Here is a 22521-nt window from a genome sequence, read left to right on the forward strand (position 1 = left end):
AAAAGATTGCAGGCACGGGAGGCCGAGGCTCGGTGGTGTTAACGCCGGCCGTCATGGGCTGTGCATCGTGCCTGGCGCCTGCACTGCAGCCGATGCCACGCAGGTGCCCAGATGCAAGCTCACGTGGCGAGGGGAAGAGAGGAGCATCCTCAGAACGAGCAGGAGCTGGAAATGCAAAGGAGCCCACAGCCAGCCCGCTGCACTTGCGGCAGAGCAGATGGAGAAGGAGGGGCAGAGGCTGTTTTCTAGAGTGTTTGTCAACACGGGAAGGAGGAGGAGGAGAAGGAGGAGCAGGAGGAGGAGGAATGGTGCTTTCTGCCTTCTGGCCTTGTGTGATCACACCCCGGGTGCCTTGGAGGGAGCCCCAGCCTGGCCAGGAGCCCCGACCCCACAGCACCCCGATCCTGGAGGGAAAGAGGCTCTCACACCGGGGAGGGGGCAACGGACAGATCCTGACCCAAGCAGCGGGTCCTGGGGTCAGCTGGCCACCCGCGGGCAGCGGAGCTGCCTCATCCGTGTGCCAAAACCCGGTCACCACCGGACCACGGCGCAATTGCTGCCGGCAGCGGGGCCACAGCTACGGGGCCAGGCTGCGGTTTGTGCATCCTGAGCAAAGAGCAGGGCTCAGGTGGCAGCGGCAGAGAGCCCTGGGAGCTGAGGACAGCATCGGTCCCCGTCCCAGGGGCGCTGCCTTGCTCGTGGGGCACGACTCCTGCTGCCTCCCCGCAGCTCTTGGCCGTCACTGCCCAGCCACGGCGAGCTCCGGGTGCTGCCCCAGGCGTTATCGCCAGCGAGGAAACACAACAAAACCCAAACAACTCCTCCCCTGCAAGATGCCGCGGCCAGGGCGGACGGTGGCAGGCTCACCCGGGCAGGGCTGGCTGCGCACTGAGGGCTCTTTCTGTTACAGGTGGGCTCTTCGGAGCTTTCGCTTGACCTTGTTTTACAGGTGAGATCCACAGAGCCGCAGCTCCGGGAGCCACGGCAAGGAGAAAGCAGCTTTCGCTGCCTCAGACAAAGCTTCTGGTCCTGCCTGGCGTGCATTAAGAGGTGCCAGAAAAGCAGCAGAGCCCCCAGACGAGCAGCCAGCGCCGGCTGTTACCTAACATCAGCCCGGCGGAGGGGAGGGAGCGCTGCCCGGCTCCGAGCAGGAGCGGGGAGGAGGCGAAGCTGCGTCATCGCATCAGCAGGGAGAGGGCGAGGGGAGAGCGAAACCAAGCGTTTGCTCATTTCAGACAAACAAACCCAGCCGTAAGATCCGAGTTTCGCTTCTCGTTCTGCCCACGAACCCAGCCGCAAGATCCAAGTTTCGCTTTCCGTTCTTCTCAGCAGCTCCGCAGCGCTTCCAGGGGAAGCTGCTGGGGGGGGGGGGAAGGGGCCCGTCCACAGCCCCCCTCGGCCGGGAGCCCCCTGCCCGCCCCGGGCTCGCTGCTTTTGTGCTCATCGTGGCTGCTGGGGGCCAAGCTCTGGCCCTGGGGGGGCTTCTGAGGGGCTGGAGCATCTCCTGCGCTGGCAGCGCCCGCAGGAGCACGGAGGTCCCCGGGGACTGCGGAGGGGCTCGCGGGTCCCTGCAGCAGCTGGGCAGGAGCGGGCTCAGCTCCGCACGCTCACATCCCTGCCAGGAGGAGAAAAAGAAACAGGGACCGTGCGTGGGTCACCCGCAGCCCTTGGGGAGGTCGGCCCTGGAGGCGAGTCCCGCGCTCCTGCAGCAGCGCAGCCCCCGGGCTGGCTCCCCCCGACCCACCCAGGCAGGGAAGGGGACGTGACCGAGCACCCACGCAGGGACGGGGAGCGCAGCACCGGCAGCATGGGGCTGGCAGAGCGGGTGGGCGGTCTGCCCCCCCGGCATTCACCCCCATGCTGTGCTTATGGGGCACAGGCCCCTGGAGCAGCCCCAGAGCCCCCCCAGCTGCACTTGGCTGTGACAAGGAGCCCAAAGGCGAGGGCAGGAGGCAGGGACTGCAGTGGAGGAGGCGACCTCGGTGGCACCCGCGGTGCAATGGCAGTAGCTTGCCCCCAAGACACGCTCCCACGGGCGACGGTTTGCTCCTGCTGCTGCAAACGGGGCTGAAGAACCAGGAGAGGAACAGACCCCCCCCGTGTTTTCCCCACTGCCAGGGTGCACTGCTCAAGTCCCAGTGGCTGCATCCTCGGTGCAGCCAGCCCAAGGCCAACGACCCGCACGCTGCAACGATTTCTATTTACGTGTTTACGTGCACTGCTACAGACGACGCACCCTTGCTTCTACTTCTCAAGTCCCAAACCCGGCCCTGTCGCAGCTCACCAGGGCCCTGCCCAGGCGGTGTTTCGAGCTTCAGCTGCACAAAGCTCCTGGATGCCTGCGGCCCCTCTCTTGGCAGGGAAGGGAGATGCCAAGGGGGGCTCCTGGCTGTGAGACCTCTCGGGGAAGGGGCTCTGCTGCTGGAGGACGGGCACACAGCTCGCTGAGGACAACAAGGACTTGGACTGCTCTCCTGCCCAGCTGCACAGCCCCCCCGGCAGCTGCCCGGCCACCCCAGGAGCTGCTGCAAAGGGACGGGGGATTGCAGCAGCCGAAATCTGCCTGCGGAGGTTTTATTGCTGGTAGAGCCGCTTACATCCCCGGGAAGCACAGCTTTGTGGTCAAAGCACCCGCCCCGGGAACGCTTTGCTGGTGCGGAGATCTGAGGCCTCCAGGGCAGGAGAAGGAGCCGCTGCCCCCAGCAGCTCCCCGGGGCCTGGGCTGCTCTCGCTGCAGGGGCTCAGCTGGGGGATGATGCCCAAGGCCCGCTGCCCCCTCAGGTGTCCCCTCTCTGACACCCCCAGCCGGCCCCTCCAAACCATGTCCCAAAACCCACGGGCTCGCACGAGGCAGCAGTGGCTGCGGGGCCCTCATCCCGGCCCCGTGCCGCAGGGGCAGGAGGAGCCGAGGGTTATTGCACCTCTTCGTTTCCCTCCGGTGTGACGTGCTGACGCTGTCCCAAGTACAAAGATAGCAAGAAGGCAATTACTGCCCTATCTTAATGACAGGCAGCCTTGGGAGGGAAAAGCCTCTGATTAGGAGTGAAAAAACAGCAGCTCCTGGAGCTGTGGCCCCGGGCTTCAGGCTCAGCTGAAAGTAAACAAAAGCTAATGCCTCGGAGGGATGAGTAACTCCTCCTTGAGTAACTCCTCCTCACGTTCGCCTGCCCTAACCCCTGCGAACAGCTCGGAGCTCGCTGCTGTCGGGCAGAGAGCACGCAGGGCGCAGCGGGGCCGAGCAGGGCTGGAGCCGTGCCACGCACGGTGTGGGACGTGGCCCGTCCCAGCGTGACACGCCGAGGTCAACGAAACCAGAATGGGCTCGGCCCAGCAACGTAACAGCTGCCTGCTGCGTTATCGCCTGCTGTAAATTAAGGCTGGTGCTTCAGGCAGGGCACTGCTGGTGCAGCAGCATGGCTCCTGTCGCGGCGGCAGGCGCCCGGTGCCAGGTTTGCTGCTGGAATCAGAAAGGGCAGCGGCAAACGTTGGGTTGGGGACTCGGGAGGTGCAAACGAACGCCCCAGGAAAGCACCCCGCTGCAACCGCTTGGGTGCCCGCACTGGTGGCTTCTCCTCCCCCCAGCACCAGGAGCCCCTCTCCCGCTCCAAGCCCCTGTTCGTGCCTTCCTTTAACGAACCCTGAGGTTTTTCCTCGAGCTTCACACCTCTCAGCGTTTTACCAAATACAGCCAGACTCACACCACACAGCCCTCATCTGTCCCAGCATCACAGCCCCTCAATGCCCAGAGGAAAACCACAGCACAACCCCGGCCAGCCACTTCAACCCTCAGACATCTCCCCGCGCCCGCAACGCTCAAAGGATCCGGAGCAGCTCTTTGCACAGGTGAGCACACAGCAAACGCACGGGGGTATTGGTTTTCACTTTATTCACCGTGCTGCTGCCCCGCTTTGCAACCCTAGCTGCGACAGCCAGACACAGACGCAATAAACCAGCGAGACTCTTTCAAAAAAAATATTTATTGGCTCCTTGAAGTGACCTGTCATCGCTGCTGCCAGATCGAGTTCATAGAAAACCCGCGCTTCAAGCGCCCAGCTCCTCCCAGCCGGAGACGGTGTAAACACGGCCGCACGCAGCCGGCGCACGCCTGCACACGGGAGCAGTTGGGAGACCCGCAGCAAGTCGAACCCTCAAAGGCGGAGCTGAGCCGAACACCCCATTCCCGCAGCCCCCAGAGCATCTTCTTCCAGCAGGGGGGGGACACAACGACAGCGGCGGCAGAGACACCCGGGGGGATAATGCCGGGGTCTGGGCACCAGGCTGCAGCCCGCTCAGCGCCGTCGCTGAACTCCTCTGACGCACGCCCCCCCCACCCCTCCTGCCTTAACGCGGTGCCGTGTTCACAGCCAGAAGGGCTGTGCTTAAAAATCACCGAGTTTAAAAAAAAAAAAAAAAATCCCAAACAACGGGTTTTTTCCTTTTCTTGAAGAAAAATAGAAAGAGACCCTAAATCCTCAGAAGCTACAGCTCTTCCCAGCCCTCTGCTTTTCTCCCTTCCTTGGGGAATCACAACCTGGGACAGGTCCCTCCCCTCTCCTTCCCCGCTCAGGCCCTGGGAAGCCCGCTGTGGGCGCACGGTTGTTCACAGCGCCCGCACCCCGTGTCCCGCGCAGAAGCCAGGGTCTGGCTGGGGCTCACGGCCACACACCGAGGGCGGCCCCGCTCTGAACTCACGGCTGCAGGTGACCCACGGACAAACCCGCCCGTGCTCCCCTCCCGCAGGGGTGGGACAGGGAAAGCAGCCGGCTCCCTGCTCATCCCACCGCTTCCCGCCAGGCCCTCGGCAGCCAGATTCGTGCCTGCTCAGCACTTCTGTGTTTCCTTAATCTTGCTCCTACCGCCTTCGCCTCCTCGCCCTGCACCCCTGCTCCTCCGACACAGCTGCTCCAGCCGTGGCCGGGCTGACGAGCGTGGAATAACTATTCCAAGAGAGCAGGGAGGAAAGCTTTATAAAAAACTTAAGCCTTTTTTTTTTTCCCCTCCTTCCTCCAAACAGGGCAGAGCATTTTGCCTCCCTTCCTCGGGCACCCTTCCTCCCCCTGCCTGACCTGCACCTCCTCGTTCCCAGCTCCAGCCGCTCTGAGTCTCGTTAACCCGTGCCGCTCGTTACACCGCTCCTCTCCCTGCAGCGCAGACAGAGAAAAGGCAGTTCCACCCAGAGCGCCGCGACGAAACGTCCCTCCAGGCAGGTCCCCCTTTCACTTCTGCTCCGCCTCGTCGGCCAGCGCCGTCACCTCGATGGTGGCAGCGGCGTGCTCGGCCCCGGGGCCCTCGGGGGGCACGGTCAGCACCGCGCTGCCGCCGGCGGCCACGTGCGTCACGTTCTGGATGGCGGTGCCGAGCCCCGGCAGCGTGAGCAGCTGGAAGGGGCTGACCACCTTCACCACCGTGCTGCCGTCCTGAGCCGCCGCCGTGCTCAGCACCGTCAGGTTGGGAGCGTCCGGGTGGATTTCCACCGCGCTGGGGAAGGAGGCGCCGGCAGAGGCCAGCACCGTGTAGCCGCCCAGCAGGGGGGAGGCCGGGGAGCTGGCGGCGGGCGGCTGGGACGGGCTCTTCCCCAGCACTGAGGGCGTGAGGGTGGAGACCACTTTGCCGAGAGGGAGGCTGGCGAGCTGGGACACGGGCACGGCCGGGGCGACGGCGATCTGCGCCGGCTGGGACAGGACCTGAGAGGTGATGGCGGCTGGTCCGGAGGTGGCCCTGGTGAGCCGGGGGCGTTTTAAAGGCGTGGGGACGGAGACGGGAGTGAGAGTCATCAGCACGTTGTTGAGGTGCTGCGATTTGTGCTTCAGCTCCTTCGCCCGCTTGCGGTGCTCGTCGCACTGCTGCTCCAAAGCTGCAAGGAGACGAGGATCAGCGGCGCACGCCCTGGGCGAGCTGCCCCAGGGCTCCGCCACCAGCTTCCCGCGCATCAGCTTTAACACAAAGCCCACTTCCTTACACAGAAAGAAAACACCCGGTCAGATAACAAGTTCAGGAGCACCAGCACGTCCCCGGGATATACCTGCCAAATCCCGTGCGTACTGCTCCCTCGAGCGATCCATCTGGCACTTGTGGCTGGCCAGGACCTTCTTGACCAGATCCAGCATGCCAAAGTTCTGCACGACGTTGTTGAGTAAGACGGCATCTTGAAAAGAACACACAGGTCTTTGAGGAATGCAAAATTCCCAGTGCCGAGTGTTTATGGGTTTGTAAGAAGCCAAATGAAAGCAAACGCACTCAGCGGAGCCAGCCAACGTCTGCGTGAGGGTAATGCAGGAGGCTGGGGAGGAGATGACAGAAGACACGAGAAAGGTCACGAGCAGATAAGCAGCCCTCTCCTACTTAGCAGGGATTGATAAGAAATCTGGCACGGTAGCTGCTTGCTGCATTATTATTCCAATGGCCTCAATTCCCACTTCAGTTCCTGAGCCAAACGTTTGTCTGGAGACCTCAAGCCAGCGGATAGGAAACCCCAGGCCCAGAGTGCCGGGGGAATTCTGACCACGAGGCTCAGAGCCTGCCCGCAGCCACCAGACGCGAGCAGCTGTGGCAGGAGCCATGCAGCTGGCAGCCTCGCTCTCCCCTCCTGCACCTGCAGCGAGCTGAGGAGGCCCTCCCAACGCGCATTTATGAGGGTGATGAGCTAGAGGTAAAGAAACGCATTTCCTTTTTATTTCACTTTTGATTTCTACGCAATCTGATTAAATTATGACAAACTACCTCCCTCTAGTGTCATCCAGGTATCTCTAAGGAGAGCATCCACAAGCCCCTCTGCTCAGATGTCTCGTCCTGGCACAGCCAAGAGCCCAAGACCCGCTCCTTACCACCGAGCTGCAGCGGGGGATCCTGCGCTCGCTGCTGCAAGCCCTTCATGGTCTCCACTAGCTCCTGGTGGAACTCATGGATAATCTCGTCCAGAAGACCCACGTCCTTCAGGCCTTGCCAGAAAGCAAACGTGTCATCTGGAGAAAGACAAAGCAAGGGAGACCCACAAAACCCTCAGGGATGGGAATGGGGGTTTTAATGGCTCTCTCAGAAAAAGGGGCTGCACGTCACAAGCCCCCAAGTGAGGGCTATTTGCTCTCTGGGTTCTGTCCCCTACAAGGGTGAAGCCCTCCTGCTCTATAGGTACACAGTGCTGGGACAAAGCCCAGCTGGAGCATGTACCCAAAGCAGCTGGAAGGAGAAAGCTTGTGGCATCTCAAAAGGACATTTCCCCACCCTCTGCAGCACACAGAGCCAACTCTGCCAACCAGGACAGAGGTGCTGCGAAGCCCAGCTCCTCCTCCAGCTCAGGATTCAGCCTGGGTGTAGGGGCAAGCAAGAGACAGAGGCAGCGCTCCTTCGGGAGCCCCTTCTCAGCGCAGCAGGAGCCCCTCCTGCCTGGGTGCCACATCTGCTTCCTCGGCTCACGTTACACCAGAGGAGCACAAGAGACGTTTTACAACCGCTCTGACCTTTTCTTCCCTGGAGCCACACCACGTTTGGACATTTTAACGCTCAGAAACAATTTCATCTCCAGCTGACGCCGCGGTCAGACCGCGCGCAGGCAGGCTGCCACACGCTGGGCAGCAAACAAATAACCCCAGGGGAGGTTCGAGCAAGGGCTGCTCCGGCCAGAGGCTTCCAGCTCCTGGTCCCTGCCGTTCCCCTCTCCTCCCGGCATCGCCTCCGACCTCTGCCCCGGATGCGCTGCGCCCGGCCGCCCCGAGCCGCGCCGTACCTCCGATGCTGGTGCTCCAATCGCTGGCATCCTCGCACGTTTCTATGGTGATCGTGGCTGGGGACCCGTTGACTGCAACCAATAGCAAAAAAGAAAAGGGAAAAAAAAAAAAAAAAAAAACAAGTCCTGATTTCTCTCTGCGCTTCTCAGGGGCTGGCTGAGGGATGCGCTCCCTCGCTGCGCTGCTGCGACTGCTCCGTTTTTATTGCAGCAGGGACACTTTCGTCCGATCCTTGCTCTCCAAGCCGAGCAGAGAGGGACGCCCAAGGGGCTAGCTGTGCCTGCAGGACTCATTTTTCCACCCTGAGCGTAATGCCACAGAGATTACTTCTGCAATCCTTGCGCAAGACGAAACGCGCTCTCCTCCCATTCCCCCCCCTGCCCGCATGCTGTTATTGCTTAGAGCGAAAGGCAGATTTCGAGCCCGATTTCTCTGCATCCCTTTCGGGCGGCTCACCGCCTGCCAGACCCGCATGCCCGTGGGGTTTCCAGAGCCTTGCAGGGACCGGCTCCCCCCTCGCTGCCCACCAGACCTCGGGGGCTGTGTGTCCCCGGAGCCTGGCAGCCGGCATCGTTCGATGCACGGGAGCAGGACATTGGGGATCTGGGCCAGAGACGTGGCCGTGGGCGCCCTGGCAGCGCTCAGCTGCTGACACCAAATCCAATTACTCTCCCTTTCCTCCGCAGCCTGCAGGGCTCTGTTTATTCCAGCACACCCAAGACCAGCAGCGCAGGAAGCACCCCCTCGTTAGCCAGCTGTTAATCATGGCGCTGGATATCAGGAAGGCTCAGAGAAAGCCACAGCTCTGGAGCCCTGGCGGGCCGCGCCGTGCACTGAAATCAGCATCGGCTTCCCCAGCTGCCGCCACCAAAGCGCGGGGCTCGGCCACGGCAGGCTCCCTGCAGGGCACGGGCTCTCTGCTGTCAGCACCCTGCCCCATGGGCACCATCAGGAGCCCTTGGGGGGGGGCATTTCTCAACTCTCGATAGCCAAAAGAGTTCAGGAAAAAACAAAAAAGTAGGTTGAAATTAGAAAAGTTTCCAACATAACAGTTACCTGTAACTATAGGTCAACTTAAATTCAGGGCTAAAGCTACGCAGCCGCAAAATCATTTACATCCGTGTTTATAGACTACATGCACAAGGGCAGATAAAAATCTGTTGTATTCCCTGCTTCTCTTTAATCTTTCAGCAGACAAAAATCAATAAATAATTCAGCCAGGGAGCGTTAAATGAAAGCCCATGAATTATTCAGGCCGAAGTCAGCTTACAGCTGGGAGAGGCGCAGGAGGACTCCTGCCCCAGCACACCGTGCAGCCGGGGGCCGCGCCGACCCCGGCTCCTGCAACGAGCAGGACACGGCGCCAACCAGCGGCTGGGGTGACTTCGTCAAGCAACGACTATTGTGTTCTTACAGATTAATTGCGGCCTTCTGCTTCAGCTACACAGTTTGGGGCAAGACAGGATGGCAGAAGGGCGGCTCTTCGGGTCATGCAGTGTTACAGAGCAACCAGGTGAGTTCTTACATCTCTGCCAAGGGTGCGCTAACAACGACTCTGCCTAGCTCTGCTATGGGGAATCCTGCGACGGAGCAGGGAGACAGAGCAGAGAATAAAAACAACCCACAAAGCGAAAAAAAAATAAAAATACAGAAGCAACGTAAGGGGCGTTCGGTATGCGGCATTAGTTAGGCTTTAATTCTTCAAAGCCCCTGCTGCAAGGGTGCTCGGGTCGCTGCACATACCATCTGCAGAAGCGGGAGTGAGAGGAATGTACTCTGTTGAGGTCTGGCTGGTCAAAGACACCCTGGCTCCAGTCAGGTCGATTTTGGTGCTCCGGCACGTGTTGGAGCAGACCTTAGTGTGCTGGTAGAAGTCCAGCTCCCCCGAGTCCATGATCTTCCTGCAAGAGAGGAGCAAGCAACGGGGACACGCTCACGTCAGCAGGAGCTGGAGGAGCAGCTCCTGGCCGGGGGCAGCCCGCGGAGCATCCCCCCAGACATCTCAGCACCCCGGGGCGGTGCAGCAGCCGTGCTCTACCGCTCGGCTTCTGCCTTCCTCCAACACGATGCCTGCCAGCGGGATGGAGAAGCAGGGAGGAGCGTTACCCTGGGGACACTCAGCTCGATGAGTGACCTCCGGGGCTTTGCTCGGCACGCCAGCACGAGCTGGAGCAGGCAGAGGCAACGGGCTGGAGGCCCCTTGCCAAGTTTCCCTGTCCTCACAGGCAGCATTAACAGTTATTTACAACAGCATCTACAGCCTGCACCGTACTGGTCACACGCACAAATCCAACTACTTCTCAGTGCTCCGGCGGTGGGGAAGCCTTCAGGAGGCCAGGGTGGTGAGGAAAATCCCCACCAAACGCATCATGCCGCAGCTCAGGTGCAGAGACGGCACCGATTTGGTTTCTGAGCCCTCCTCTGCCACATCTCAGAGCCTCCTGCCCAACCAAACTGCCACCAGAGCTTCTTTGACACAAAGAGACCCGAGGAGTGACGAGCACGGGGCTGCTCCTCCCAGAGACTACAGCAACAGCAAGACCGGGGCACGTGCAGGGAGGTCATTAACCGCTTCAGCGAAACACGACCTTCTGAAAGCGAAGGGAACGTGCTTGCTGGCAGGCTGATGACTTTCAAAGAAAATTTTACTCAACAGCTAGAGTGAGGAAAGAGGAAGACAGACCAAAAAAGTAATCACTCCTCCCAGAAGAACACCACTCGGCCTTCCTCTTTTTCACAGCTGCACACAGAGATTCACGTGCAGAAGAGGAAATCAGGAAGACAAAGCCGGGCGAATTTCTGGTGTCCTCCTACAAGGAAGCATTTTCTTCACCAATAAAGCACTCAGCTTGGGCTGAGAGCCTGAAGATGCACATGAGCTCTTTCCTAAGGATATATTCCTGTAAACCTCAAACCACCCTTAGAAGAATCGGGACAAATCTGCTCCCAGCAGACCTTCTGCTTTGTAGAAGCTTTCGGGTACAACATTTGGAGCCCAAACCCTGCCGTTCCCCTAACAGCTGTGAAGCAAGGACAGACTTTTCCCTGCCTCCCCGGACAATGCTCTGGCGCAGCAGTTTTGATCCCTCTGTGATGCTGAGCATCCTCCTCCTCCCCGCAGAGCTCCACGGGCTCTGCTGCCGTGCTCTGAGGACATCCCCACCTCCAGACGAGCTCACCAAGCGCACCCACCCGCACCCCTGAGCATGCCCCCGTGGGAAGCAGAGCCGCCCGTCCCACTGCTCCTCCACGTGCCAGGAGCAGGGCAGCACTTGGCCTCCAGACAAGCTTGCCCGGGAGCTGGTCCCACGTCTCTGAGCAGATTTTTTCAGCACGGGATCTGCGGTTTTAGCCAGGGACCCTCGCCGGTCTGACGGACGCCTGGTTCACACTGGGAGGACAGAGAAGAGAGGTCCCAGCCCAGTCCCGTGAGCACCCACCGCATGCACGCCCGCAGCCTCCAGCGGAAAGGAAGTCTCAGCTCGGAGCAGAGATAGCAGGAAGCCTGCTCCTTCCCCTTTTTCACTCGAGACCACATAAAAAGAGATGGGTCATAACCCTATTTATAAACTAAAATTAGATGTCTCAGTTTAAGCAAAGGAAGCGGCACTGCTGGCATTCATCTCCCCTTAGACTGCCCTGAGTCGAAGCAAGTTGCTGGCCAAGCACAACCTGAGCTTCCTGAGATTCGTCTCCACGGGCTGCCTGGCTTGCCTTCAGACATTCCTCGTGAAGATTGTTTTTTGTCCCTTGAAAGACCTGCCTTGCCGAGGCATAAGCCTATTATGCAAAAACCTACGTGGAGCAAAAGCTGCTTAGGAGGAATATGAGGGACGCCTGCACTGAAGCAGAAGAAACCGGGCAAATGCAGCGTCACCCTGTGAAGAGACCAGGAAAACACTGACAATTCCTAGGGAAAGAAGCGCTGCCTACAGGCTGAGAGAGGGATTTTAATTGAACCAGCATCAGGCTGGTGTTAAAGACAACCACAGAAGAATTCAGTAGCTGTAGAAGTGCAGAGGGGATAAATGCTTGCATAAATAAGCTTTAAATAAGCTGTAGGGGAAAAAAAGATATAAAGCAGACATAATGCAATGGGAGTGTTGGTTCGGTGACTGACACCGAGTAGCTCACACCGAGAACTTCTCCAGCACAGCTGGACCACCAGTGGCCACTAAAATTTTCACTGACCTTACGCCAGCTGGGAACCCAGCTCGGTTTGAGTCCTAAGAACCCAGGGAAACACGTGCTGCCCCAAATTATTCCCTGCACACAAGGACACACAAATCCATGGGATGGATAACACCAGGGCCAGGCTGTTAAGACAAGCGTTCAGCAGCACGCTCGCGCTCTCCGCAGCAGAACAAGCGTTGAAGGCTCTTGTCCCACCCCCCCGTTCTCCCCCAGAAAAGAGAAATCGCAGCTGTTGCTGCGCACATACAAATGGAGAGACTGACCGGAGCATGATCCCGTTCATCCGGATTGCCCGCTTCCAGTCCTTCAGGGTCGACTTGCCCGCCAAGTGGACAAACTCCTTGGGACTAATGAGGCGATCGTTGAACTGCAGGAGGGAGAAACGCAACGTCAGTGGGAATCGTCCCTCTTTTTTTTTTTATTGCCCTACACACCCAGGTCGAACTGAACCCATGAGCTAAACTAAAAGCAGCCTCCAGCATCAGGAAGCTCTCTGAAGAATTGCTTTATGACCAGTCTTAGAAAGGGTTTCCCAAGTGCAGGTCTCTTCTCCATGCCCACGTTAATCAATGCTGGCGTGAGCACTCTCATTCACAATTCCTGCACAAGAAATTGCTTCTCTTTAGCAAGCGCATGGGCTTCAGCCCAAAGAGAAGGCTGATTTCAGGCAGCAGCAGAAGCAATCATCTGCACCAGTAAATGTTCTCTTCTTCGGAGATGGAAGAGACCATCTCCCCCATGAAGGAGGAGGAACATCTTCTGGAAAGCCCTCGTGCAGCCGAGCCCAGCGCAGATGCTACCTCAGCAGGGTGCTGTGTAGTCAGCGTGTAAATGCCACGGATGCCTTACTACAGCATCACACGCAGCACGTTCCTGGAAGAGAAGCTTTGGCTCTCCTCCCCAGATCCATGCAGGTTTTAACCATGAATCCTCCAGGAGAGAGAGGCAACCATTTAATGTTTTATTAACTTCTCAACAAACCCTCAGTTTCTCTCAAACTGAACGGACAGGGAAGTACCCAAACTCCCCAGTAATGCAGTTAAATTGAGACCGCATCTCTCCAGCCAGGTCTGATCTCTCCAGCTAGGTCTGCTCGGTTTGGTCAAGCCAACACATACCAGGCATCAACTCAGAATTTCTCTCTCTCCCACCATGACATCGTTGTGATGCAAAAAAAGCTTACCAAAGCTTACTGAGAGAGACCAAACCCAGAACAAGGCATGCAAGGCTGCCATGCTGGCACAGGAGAGCTCAAGTCCCTCCCATCTGGGAGCACATCAGGGACGTTCCCCCTCACGGTGCCAGTGTCACAGCCCATCGCCCTCACCTGCACGCACTTCACATTGATCCCAGGGCACACAAATTTCCTCCAGATGAGGTTGGCTTTGCTGTCTCCGCAGGTGATGGGGTACACAATCTCTGCCTCCAGAGTGTCCTCATCTTCAGCCATCTTCACTTCTCACAGGGAACAGAGGAAGGGACAGATCAAAAAGAAACGTGAGCCGCAGCCCCGACAAACCACCTCGCAGTACACACGGTGCTAAAGCTCAGCATCAAAAAACATCTGATAATGCACGTGGGGCACGGGTGGGAATGGGGTTTTGTGGCCACAGCTCACTTGCACATTTCTCCTACAGCACCCAGCTACCCTGTGAATTAGTGCAGAAAAATTTACAGCAATCCAGCCACAGCCGAATGCACGGAAATCAGTGACCAGGGCTGAAAATCCAGTTCCTGCTAACAATGAAAGGAATGGTGTAGGTATGGCAATTACACATTCACCCACGCTTTCAGAATGCAGCTGATTTTAAGGCACTTCCAGCCCTACCTGGGTTACAGCCCCTGCTCACTGAACTCATTAATTGCTTGTAGCCAAAGCAGGCGGGAAACCAACATCCCTGCTTGCGCTGGGTGCGAAAGCAAGCGCTGGTGAGGGCAGACACCAGGCACACGGGTCTCATCCTGCACCAGGAGAGGGCAGCAACGCTCCAGCAAGCGGCGCCCGCTCCCTGCCCATCACCCAGCCCCGGGCTCCTTCCCAAGCCCAGGCGAGCATCCCTGCTGGGGGGCAGCCCGGAGAACACCTCAGGCGCAGGGCAGCGATGCAGGTGTGCCCACAGGATCCCCCCCTGCTCTCACCAGTCCCCCCCCCTGAGCCCTGCGCTGCAGCGAGCAGGGCTGGCCATGCTGCCAGGGGGCTGCAGCTCGGGCTGAACCTACCTAAGACCGCTTCCTTCAGGTGCGTAGATGCTGTAAAGGCAGCGGCGGCTGCAGCAGCCGCATTTTCCGTCTCCAGCGTGTCTTCGTTTATGTCACCGCTGGTAAGAAAGAGAAAAATACGCAAAATTAAGCAACGTGGAACCGCGACCTCCATTCTGATGTTTCAAGGGGATGCTGCTCCAGAAGTCCTTCCTGCTATGTTCTCCCACAAAACTTGGTGCTGGTTTTGAGAGGCTCGGCTGTTTTCCTTTACAAGGACGAGAAGCTGCCACCAGTCCGGGAGCGGCACCCGCCAGGACCCAGCCACCCGTCTCAGCTCTGTGATCCCGGCCCCACGGCACTGACACCAACACAGCCCACACCACGCAGTCCTGTGGGTGCAAAGGAAGGAGACAAAGAGCTGCTGCTGCCACTACTGGGGTTTGGGTCAGACCCTCCCTTACGAGTCTCTGCCAGCTTCGCCTAAGAAAACTCCCCAGAAAAACCCGTGTGAGGTGCGCTCCCGCTGTGCGCGGGCTGCTTCCCTGGAGCGGGACCTCAGGGAGCAGCACGAGCGCCGTGCCAGAGCTCATCAAGCCTCGACAGCAGATCCACGAACAGAGATAACACAACGCAAGCTACAGACCCACCGCTCCACTCTCTTCTCCTCTTACAACCCCGTATACATATAATATTAATTAAACCGGATCTGCTTCCGGCAATGAAGACCGCTTTCATCTTCCCTACGCTGGAGCCCTCAGACTTCACTCGGAGCTCTGCTGGTGGACTCAAAGCCGGTTCCGCACCACACCACATCCTTCCTACGCGCCTGACTCAGCTGCAGAGCACAGCCAAAAGCCCCGGACCCGCCACGGGACGCGCTCCTCGCCACCAAGGCTTCCCAACGGGTCACGTCTGCAGGCACGGCGTGCGTCGGAGCGCTCCTGGAGGGGTTTAACGGGTACGTTTGTTAGCGGAGATGTCTGATGGCCGCAGGAAGCTCGCTGGGTCTCTGGGGTCCTGCAGGAGGGAGAAGGGTGGAAAAAAAACGCTTCTTGCCACATGCTTCCATGTGTTAACTTCCCAAGAAAAACGGTCTGGAGAACCTAAGCCTGAAATCTGTCCTCTTTGGGGTGAATTAAAACAATAGCCCCGGTGACTCATCGGCAGCTGCGCTTCCCACCCGCGGTGCCACGGGGACCAGTTCAAGAGCAACTGGTTTTTCCGTCCCGGCCTCCCAGTGCAGGGCTTCAGGGCGGGACTGCGGCTTCAAAGCATCATCGCTCCCCGCTCCAGCCTCGGGGCGAGCGGGGCACAGGAGATAAGGAGCCCACGTAGGAGATCAGGAGTGGGAGACGGAGCTAGTTCAGGAAGTGAGGCGCTGCAGGGATGGTCCCGCTGCCTCTGCAGCACACGGGGACCCGAGGCTCTGAGCGCTGGGAAGTGACGGATAACACAAAAGGGCACTGAAGGGTAAATTCTGAGCTACCACGCCTGCACACAGCTTAATGTTACAGAAGCAGCAGTTTGACACAGGAAAGAGAAGAGTTTTAACCTGTTTTCTTGTCAGTTTGCTACTTGGTTTTTGCATTTCTTCAGGCTCCTTCAGGGAAAAGCCAGAAATAGCACTTCGACAGCACTCGGGGGCAGCAAGAAGGGCAGCAGCCACTCCGGACACACAAAAACCAGCGCTGCCCAGTCCTGATCCTGACCTTCCTCTGCCTGCAACCAGGTAGAAAACTGCCTTATCCGCCGCCTTATCCACCAGAATCACCCTGGCAGAAAGTCAGCTTCTGAAACACAGAGCGTCCGCCAGGGCTTCACTGCTCTCACACCACTAAGCGACCGCAAGGCGTTATTTGGTTGGGAGAAATAACCCAGCCCGCACCCTCAGTCCCATCCTTCAGAGACAAAACCACCAACTTCAGCAGCTTGGAAGAAAAATCCAAGCAACTACGTGAGCCTGTGTCAGCTAGGGAGATGTAGCCGGGGGAAAAAAAAGGAGAAAAGCAAGACAGAACAGGGCAGTTTCTCCACCCTGCCTTCCCCCATCCTGTTCTGGAGAGCCTCAGGCAGACGCAGGAGGAGCAGGAGACCCGAGGCACCCCCGCGGTGCATCCCACCACACCGGTCACCATGGCGAAGCCGTGGGATGCAGCCACGCTCACGTGCCACGGGGAGGCTCCGCTCCTCTTCTCCCCGGGAGGATCCATAAACCAGAGGGGAGAAGGCAGAATAAGTGCAGGGATAAGCAACGGCCTTGCCTCTCCCCTTTCTCCTCTGCTCCTGCCTCCCCTGGAAACTTGGGAAAGAAAGAGAGAGGTCTCCACCAAAACGCCGCAGCAGGAACACTCACCAGAAACAGAAGCAACGCATCAGGGCACGGGAGCCCAGACCTCTTCCGAGCAGCTCTGAAAGCAAAGCTTCCCGCTGATTATTAGTTTCTCTGTTTCCCCCTCTGCCTTTTCCAGTCAATGCTAAAACGCTGGAGCTAATTAAGCTCCCGAGCCTTGGCCATGCTCCTTTTTCAAGCAGCGAAAGCAGGCCCAGAAGAGCGCTAGAGAAGCGCAGCAAGCCCCAGCTCTGCCGGGCTGGGCTCGGCCGCTCCTGCAGCCTCGGGGCTTCCCAGCACCACATAAGAGGAACGAGGAGCAAAAAGCCCAGCTCAAAGCCTCCCTCGCGCCCCAGCCACGACCGAGAGGCGTGGAGGAACCCCCAGCCGCTCTCCCTGCGCCAGCTGGGGCTGGAGAGGGAAAACAAGAGGGCGAGGAAGCCAAAGCCGGCTGCAGAGCTGCCCCAGGAGGAGCGGGAGCCCAGCAAAGGCAATCCTCTGACTGCGAGGAGCCCGGGGGCGGCTCCTGCTGTACCACAGCCTGGCCACCAACACAGCACGAGGCTCAGGGGTTGGGCTGTGTGAGCCTGAGGTCCAAACCTGTCCCACAGCCCCGCAGCGACGCCCCGGTGTGGGTACAACAGAGCCAGGGTTCGGGATGCTTCAAAAAGCCCCCAAGGAATCTCTTGGTGCCTGCAGAGATGCGCTGAGCTCGGAGGCACGGCTACAAGAGCCATCACCTCCTGCTGTACAGCGCTCCTCTGCTCCGACCGCACAGGGAACACTGCGGGGCGAGGAGAGGCTTCTAAAGAAAAACAGGAGGAGGAGGAAAAAAAAAAAAAAAAAAAAAGAACGAAAGGAAACCAAACCAACCAAGCCAGTCCCTGCCACGGCTCGTGCTGCAGGCAGCGTCGTGCTGCAAAGACTCATAGCCACATGACAAACTGCAGCCGCGCTGCCTCCACAGAGAGCCACAGCCCAAATTTCACGTCTGGCTGCTGCTCTGCCAGGGAAACTGAGAGTCACCGCTGGCAGGAGCGGCCGGGAAGCAGGAGGGGCCGAGCCATCCTTCCCCACGGCCCCAGCAGGGAGGGAAGGGGCTCTCCGAGCAGGGACGTGGCGGAGAGGAGGCGCGCGTGGCGTCGGCCCCGCTGCCACCAGAGCTGAGCCTGCTCAAGTTTTACGCCCGTCGCAGCGCAGCGGCCGTTTTGCGTTCTAAAAGCTGAAACATGACGCCCCTCCCCGGAGCCGTGACACAGAAATAGCAGGACGTATTTGAGGAAAGGACACAAACGTGTTTTGCGGAGAGCAAAACAGAGCCACTCGCCGCCTGCTTCTTTCAAGCCTGGGAACACCTGAAGGAGGCGAACCTGCCCAGAGCCAGCTCCAAGGGCGAGTTCGGATTTTGTACCTGCTGGAAGAGCTCTCAGAGCACTAAGCTGCGCCTGGGGACAGACCAGAGAAGGATGGGAGAGACATAAAGCAAAGGGCCCGCTGCTGCGTGGGCTTTCCTGGGACCCCAGACCTCACTGAGCTGCTCCGAATAGAGCAGGCTGAAACAAGGGGCAGGCCCAAACGCCAACAAGCAGGGTAGGAACTGGGCATGGGCACGCTTTAAAAATCACACGGGCTCGCTGCTTTTGGCAGCGTCCATCCAACACCATGGCGTTTGAGGGGAATCTCTGCCATTTATGCACACATGAGCCTGACCCCAAAGCCCAAACCTCACTGCACCGAGCCTGCTCGGAGCTCAGTGAATCAGCCGTGAAAGAAACCGTGGAAAAAAACCCCACTGGTTTAGTTACTGGTGTCCTGCTGGGACCCCAGTCGTGTCTGTTCCGACAGGTTGGCTCCGCCGCATGTGCGCTGGACCCGTCTCTTACCCGTGCTGGGACAGGTTGGTGGTCACCAGCACCGTCTTCACCTCTTCCACCCCGCTGCCGTCCACGGCGTTGTCCGGCGTCGTCACCACCACCACCTCCTCCATGTGGACGCTGACGTCCGGCGTTGCCATCGCGGGGACGGGGCCGGCCGGCGGCGCAGGGACCCTCGGGGACCGGCGGTCTGCGGAGGAACGGCAGGGAAGGAGAGGTGAGGAGCGATTCCCACTACGGGCAGGAGCAAAGGGGCTGCAGGAAATCCCGCTGCGAGGAGAGGAGCGGCACCCCCCCGGCACCCAGCCCAAACGAACTTCGCAAACCCACCAAGGGCGCGGGAGGAGGTGGGGTGGGATCGGGGTACGGGCAGCAAGAGCGGCGTCTTCAGAGGGGAAGGAAAAAAATAAAAATAAAATAAATTAAAAAAAAAAAAAAAACAATTGGCCCGGCGTTCATCAAAAGGCTCTGTGAAGAGACGCGACGTGAAGGCGTGCTTCCCAACGTATTCCACACCATCCGCTAGAAGGCCAGGAGCTCCTGGAAGCTCCCCCCTGCTTCACCCACACCGTCGCCCCGCCAGCCGGGCCTCCCTGCGGGCACGCAGGCAGCGGGACGAGGGCTGCTGCCCCCGGCGTCACGCACAAGCACCACAGCAAACCAAACCCGCCCTTGGAGCCTGCAGAAACGCAGCGACATCTGAAAGCTCTTTGAGGCGCCTGTTTCTCATAAACCAGCAATAGATTTAAGACCGCGTTTACAACTGGCTTCAGCGCCGGCACCTCTCCGCGGAGCTGCTGTCCCCATCGGGCCACGGGCAGGGACCTCCCCAGGAGCCCCTGGCGCCCGGCCTCGCCAGAGGCATCACTGGGAACGTCCCAAAACCCCGTGCGACGCTGCACGGGTGTGAGAAGCGGCCCGGAGACAACCCCCAGATAAACAGGAAAGCCGTGGAGGTGCCACGCACCCGCAGCGCAGAGCGACCCTCGCTGCCCACAGCACTGGTGCGAGAGGAGAGGAGAGGCGAGGCGAGCGATGGAAGCACAGGCGGCCTTCAGCAACACCCAAGCACCCTCCGTCGGCGTTATCACCGGCGACAGCGCGGTACCGTTGGCACGCGGAGCCCCGGAGCTGCTGCGCATCAGCCTCTGAGCACACCTCCGGCCCCGCGCTCCCACCGGGCCGCGAGCAGCGCGGGCGCCCAGGCGGCTCGCGGTGGGCAACAGCCAGCGCCAGTCACCACGCTGCTGGCGACCCCCGGCACCGGGAGCAGCATCAGGCACCGCGTCCCTCCACCAGGGTTTGTCCAAGCGCGCCGCAGCCCGGGCTCGAGGCGAGCCCCAGCCAAAGCTCCCGCTGCGCTCCGGGGTTTTTTGCTTTCGGTGCGACTTGAGCAGGAGTAGAAACCCCGCTGCTGCCCCGCAGAGCCCTTCCTTACCCCGCTCCGCGCACGAGAGCCGCCCCGCGCAACGCCTCTGTTGGATTAATTAATTAATAAAGGAAATTAATTTTTGCAGCAGCGAGGTACGGGGGCGCGCGGGGCTGAGCGGACAGCGGGCAGGATGAGGGGAAGGGGAGCTGTTATCAAAACCCCACCGCGTGCCCCCCCCCGGGAGCAAAGGCACGGCGCGGATTCCCGGAGCCCTCGGTTACCTGCCGCAATTTTTTCGGTTGACCTCTCTCCCTAGGCCCCATCCTTTTGGGGTGAACCCCCCCCTGCACCCCCAGGGAGCAGCGCCAACTTCACAGCCTCCAGCTGCCCCCGCCCGCAGTCTGGGGGTGGGGGGTTCAGGGGGGCGAGGTGGGCTGGGGGGGAAGCCGGGCACAACATGCCAGCAGCCATCACACGCCACCTCTGGTTTATTTATTTATTTTTTAATTATTATTATTTTTTTTTCGGTGCGTTTTCTCCCCCAGACCACCAGCACGACCTCGGCTGCTCTCCTGCCACCCACGGATTTGGGGCAGCTGCAGCAGTGCAGGCCCTTGGGTGCCCCCCCCCCCGCCCCCAGGGCGGCCCTGGTGGGACAGGGCAGTGCTGGGGGGGGGGGGCACAAGCCGGCACCCCCAGAGCAGAGCGAGGGTCTGGGGGGAGGGCCGGGGGGGGCACCGCACCACTTGGAGAAGAGGAGGGAGAGGTTTTGGGGGGCCCTTTTGCACAGCATGGGGGGGAGAAAGCAAAGGGGGGGGCACAGAGGGGGGCATGGCAGCGGGGGGGGGGCGCGGACAGGGGGCTGTTGAGGGGGGGGGGTCACACAGCCAGGGGCAGAGCAAAGGGGGGTTGCAGAGGTGGGGGGGATGAGGGGGTGCAAGTGAGGATGAGGAAGGGGAGTGAGGATAAGGAAAGGGTGCCCGGGGTGGGGGGGGGGGAGGACGAGAAGGGGGTGCCGGGGGAGGGGGCTGAGGATGAGGAGGGGGTACCAGAGGGGTGGGGGGTTGAGGGTGAGGAGAGAATTATACCGGGGGGGGACACACGACACGAAAAAGGGGGCTTTTTCTGAGCACGGGGGCTGTGACAGGACCCCTGCTGCGGGGGGGGGGGGAGGAGGGGGGCACCGCCATGACGTGAGGGGGGTGCTGAGGTGAGGGGGGGGGGGGTGAGGATGAGGAGGGGGTGCCCGGGGGGGGGTGAGGATGAAGAGGGGGTACCCGGGGGGGGGGGTGAGGATGAGGAGGGGGTGCCCGGGGGGGGGGTGAGGATGAGGAGGGGGTGCCCGGGGGGGGGGTGAGGATGAAGAAAGCGGCGCTCTGAGCAGGGGGCGCACGGCTGTGACAGGACCCCCGCTCCGGGGGGGGGGGCACCGCAATGACGTGAAGGGGGGGGGGGGCGCTGAGGTAAAAGGGGGGGGGGGGGGCGCGTGGGCGCTCTCACGCTGGCAGCGCCGGACAGGAGGGGGAGGAAGGGGGGGGGGGAGGAGGAGGAGGAGGAAGGCCGGGGGAGGGGGGGAGCGGCCGGGCGCCTCCGCCGTCGTCGTCCCGTCCCCCCCCCCCCCCGCCGCCGTAACGTCCTGACGCTCCGCGGGGCCCCGCCGGGCGGCGCGTACGGGAGGGGAGGGAGGGGAGGCCCCGCGGCGCCGGGCTCGCCGCTTACCTCACGCCGGCGTGGAGGGGAGGGGGGGGGGGGGGGAAGAGCGGGGGGAGCCCCCCCCCCCCGAGGCCCCGCTCCGGGCTCCGGGCGCTGCGGCTGGGCGCTGGGTGCGGGTGGGCGCCGGGTGGGTGCGGGAGGGGGGGGGTGGGGAGGGGGGAGGGGGGGCAGAGCGGGGCTCCGCCGCGCGCGCGGCTCTCGGGCCCCCCCCTCTGCCCCCCCCTCCCCTCCACCCTTTGGCGGCTCCGCGCAAGCGCGGTGAGGGGGTGGGGGTGGGGGTTGGGGTGGGGGGGGGGGTGGGGGGGGGGTGGGGGGGGCGGCCGGGACTTATTTCGCGAGGGAGAAGCCGGGCCCGAGCCGCCCGTGAAATAGGTGCCGGGGTTGCGGCAGTGCGCATGCGCGGCGGGCGGGAAGGGAGGGGGGGGAGAGAGGAGGCGGGGGGGGGCGTGTGAGGCGGGGGGGGGGGAGAGCGGGTGCCGGCACAGGGCCCTGCGTGTTCGTGGGGGTCCCTACGGGCTTTGTACGGCCCCCGTGTGCCCCCCCCTGTCTTTTATGCCTTTCCGTATCACTCCGTGCCCCCCCTGTGTCCCTCCATGCCCTCTCGTGTCCCTCCGTGCCCCCTCGTGTCCCCCCCCACGCACACACCCACACCAGGCACACCACAATTCCCGGGGGGGGTCCCGCAGCCCCCCCCCCAGGCTGTGCATGACCCGGGGGGGCCCACGCTTGACAGCCGGTCCTTACACACACCCCGGCTGTGCGTGCCCCACGGGCCCCCAGGTGCACCCAGAGCTCCTGTGTGACCCCCCCCCCCAGGGCACTGTGCTGGGGGTGGGTTGCAGCCCCCTGCGCCCAGGGCTGAGTGTGCAAGCCGAGCACAGCGGGGTGCTGGGGGTGTGGACCCTCCCCACCGCATGCGGGTGCTTGTGCAGGGGTGGGCAGTGTGTGCGTGTCAGCACTGCGGGGCTTGTGCGTGTATTCGGTACGGGGCCGGGGGGCTTTCTGCACCTGCCTTGGCCATGGGGACACACCACATCAGTCCCCTCCACATTTCTGGGGGGCTTTCTGCACCTGCCTTGGCCATGGGGACACACTACATCAGTCCCCTCCACA

The 22521-nt window shown here is 60.9% G+C and overlaps 1 protein-coding gene and 1 long non-coding RNA gene across 7 annotated transcripts; one reads left to right on the forward strand and one right to left on the reverse strand.

Annotated features, from left to right (window-relative positions):
* Positions 1-3958: 3958 nt before the first annotated feature.
* Positions 3959-21565, reverse strand: GMEB2 (glucocorticoid modulatory element binding protein 2). Of its 6 annotated transcripts, none has more exons than XM_066978116.1 (11): positions 21415-21565; positions 18333-18513; positions 14139-14236; positions 13246-13376; positions 12182-12285; positions 9468-9625; positions 7724-7795; positions 6825-6962; positions 6238-6280; positions 6023-6165; positions 3959-5854 (listed from the first exon to the last, which is right to left on the reverse strand). In XM_066978116.1, exons 2-11 carry the CDS (start codon positions 18461-18463, stop codon positions 5217-5219), a joined length of 1656 nt encoding a protein of 551 aa, XP_066834217.1. In that variant the 5' UTR covers positions 18464-18513; positions 21415-21565; the 3' UTR covers positions 3959-5216. The 6 variants fall into 6 exon arrangements, with proteins under 6 accessions (XP_066834217.1, XP_066834218.1, XP_066834216.1 ...); XM_066978117.1 differs by lacking the exon at positions 21415-21565 and adding an exon at positions 19977-19999; XM_066978115.1 differs by lacking the exon at positions 21415-21565 and having other exon boundaries at positions 13246-13373.
* LOC136786473 (uncharacterized) lies at positions 17302-18514 on the forward strand. The gene is made up of 2 exons (XR_010825215.1): positions 17302-18039; positions 18295-18514. It is a non-coding gene; the product is annotated as an uncharacterized lncRNA (long non-coding RNA).
* Positions 21566-22521: the final 956 nt, after the last annotated feature.

Source organism: Anser cygnoides, chromosome 16, assembly GCF_040182565.1.
Source record: "Anser cygnoides isolate HZ-2024a breed goose chromosome 16, Taihu_goose_T2T_genome, whole genome shotgun sequence".
In the NCBI taxonomy this organism is placed as follows: domain Eukaryota; kingdom Metazoa; phylum Chordata; class Aves; order Anseriformes; family Anatidae; genus Anser; species Anser cygnoides.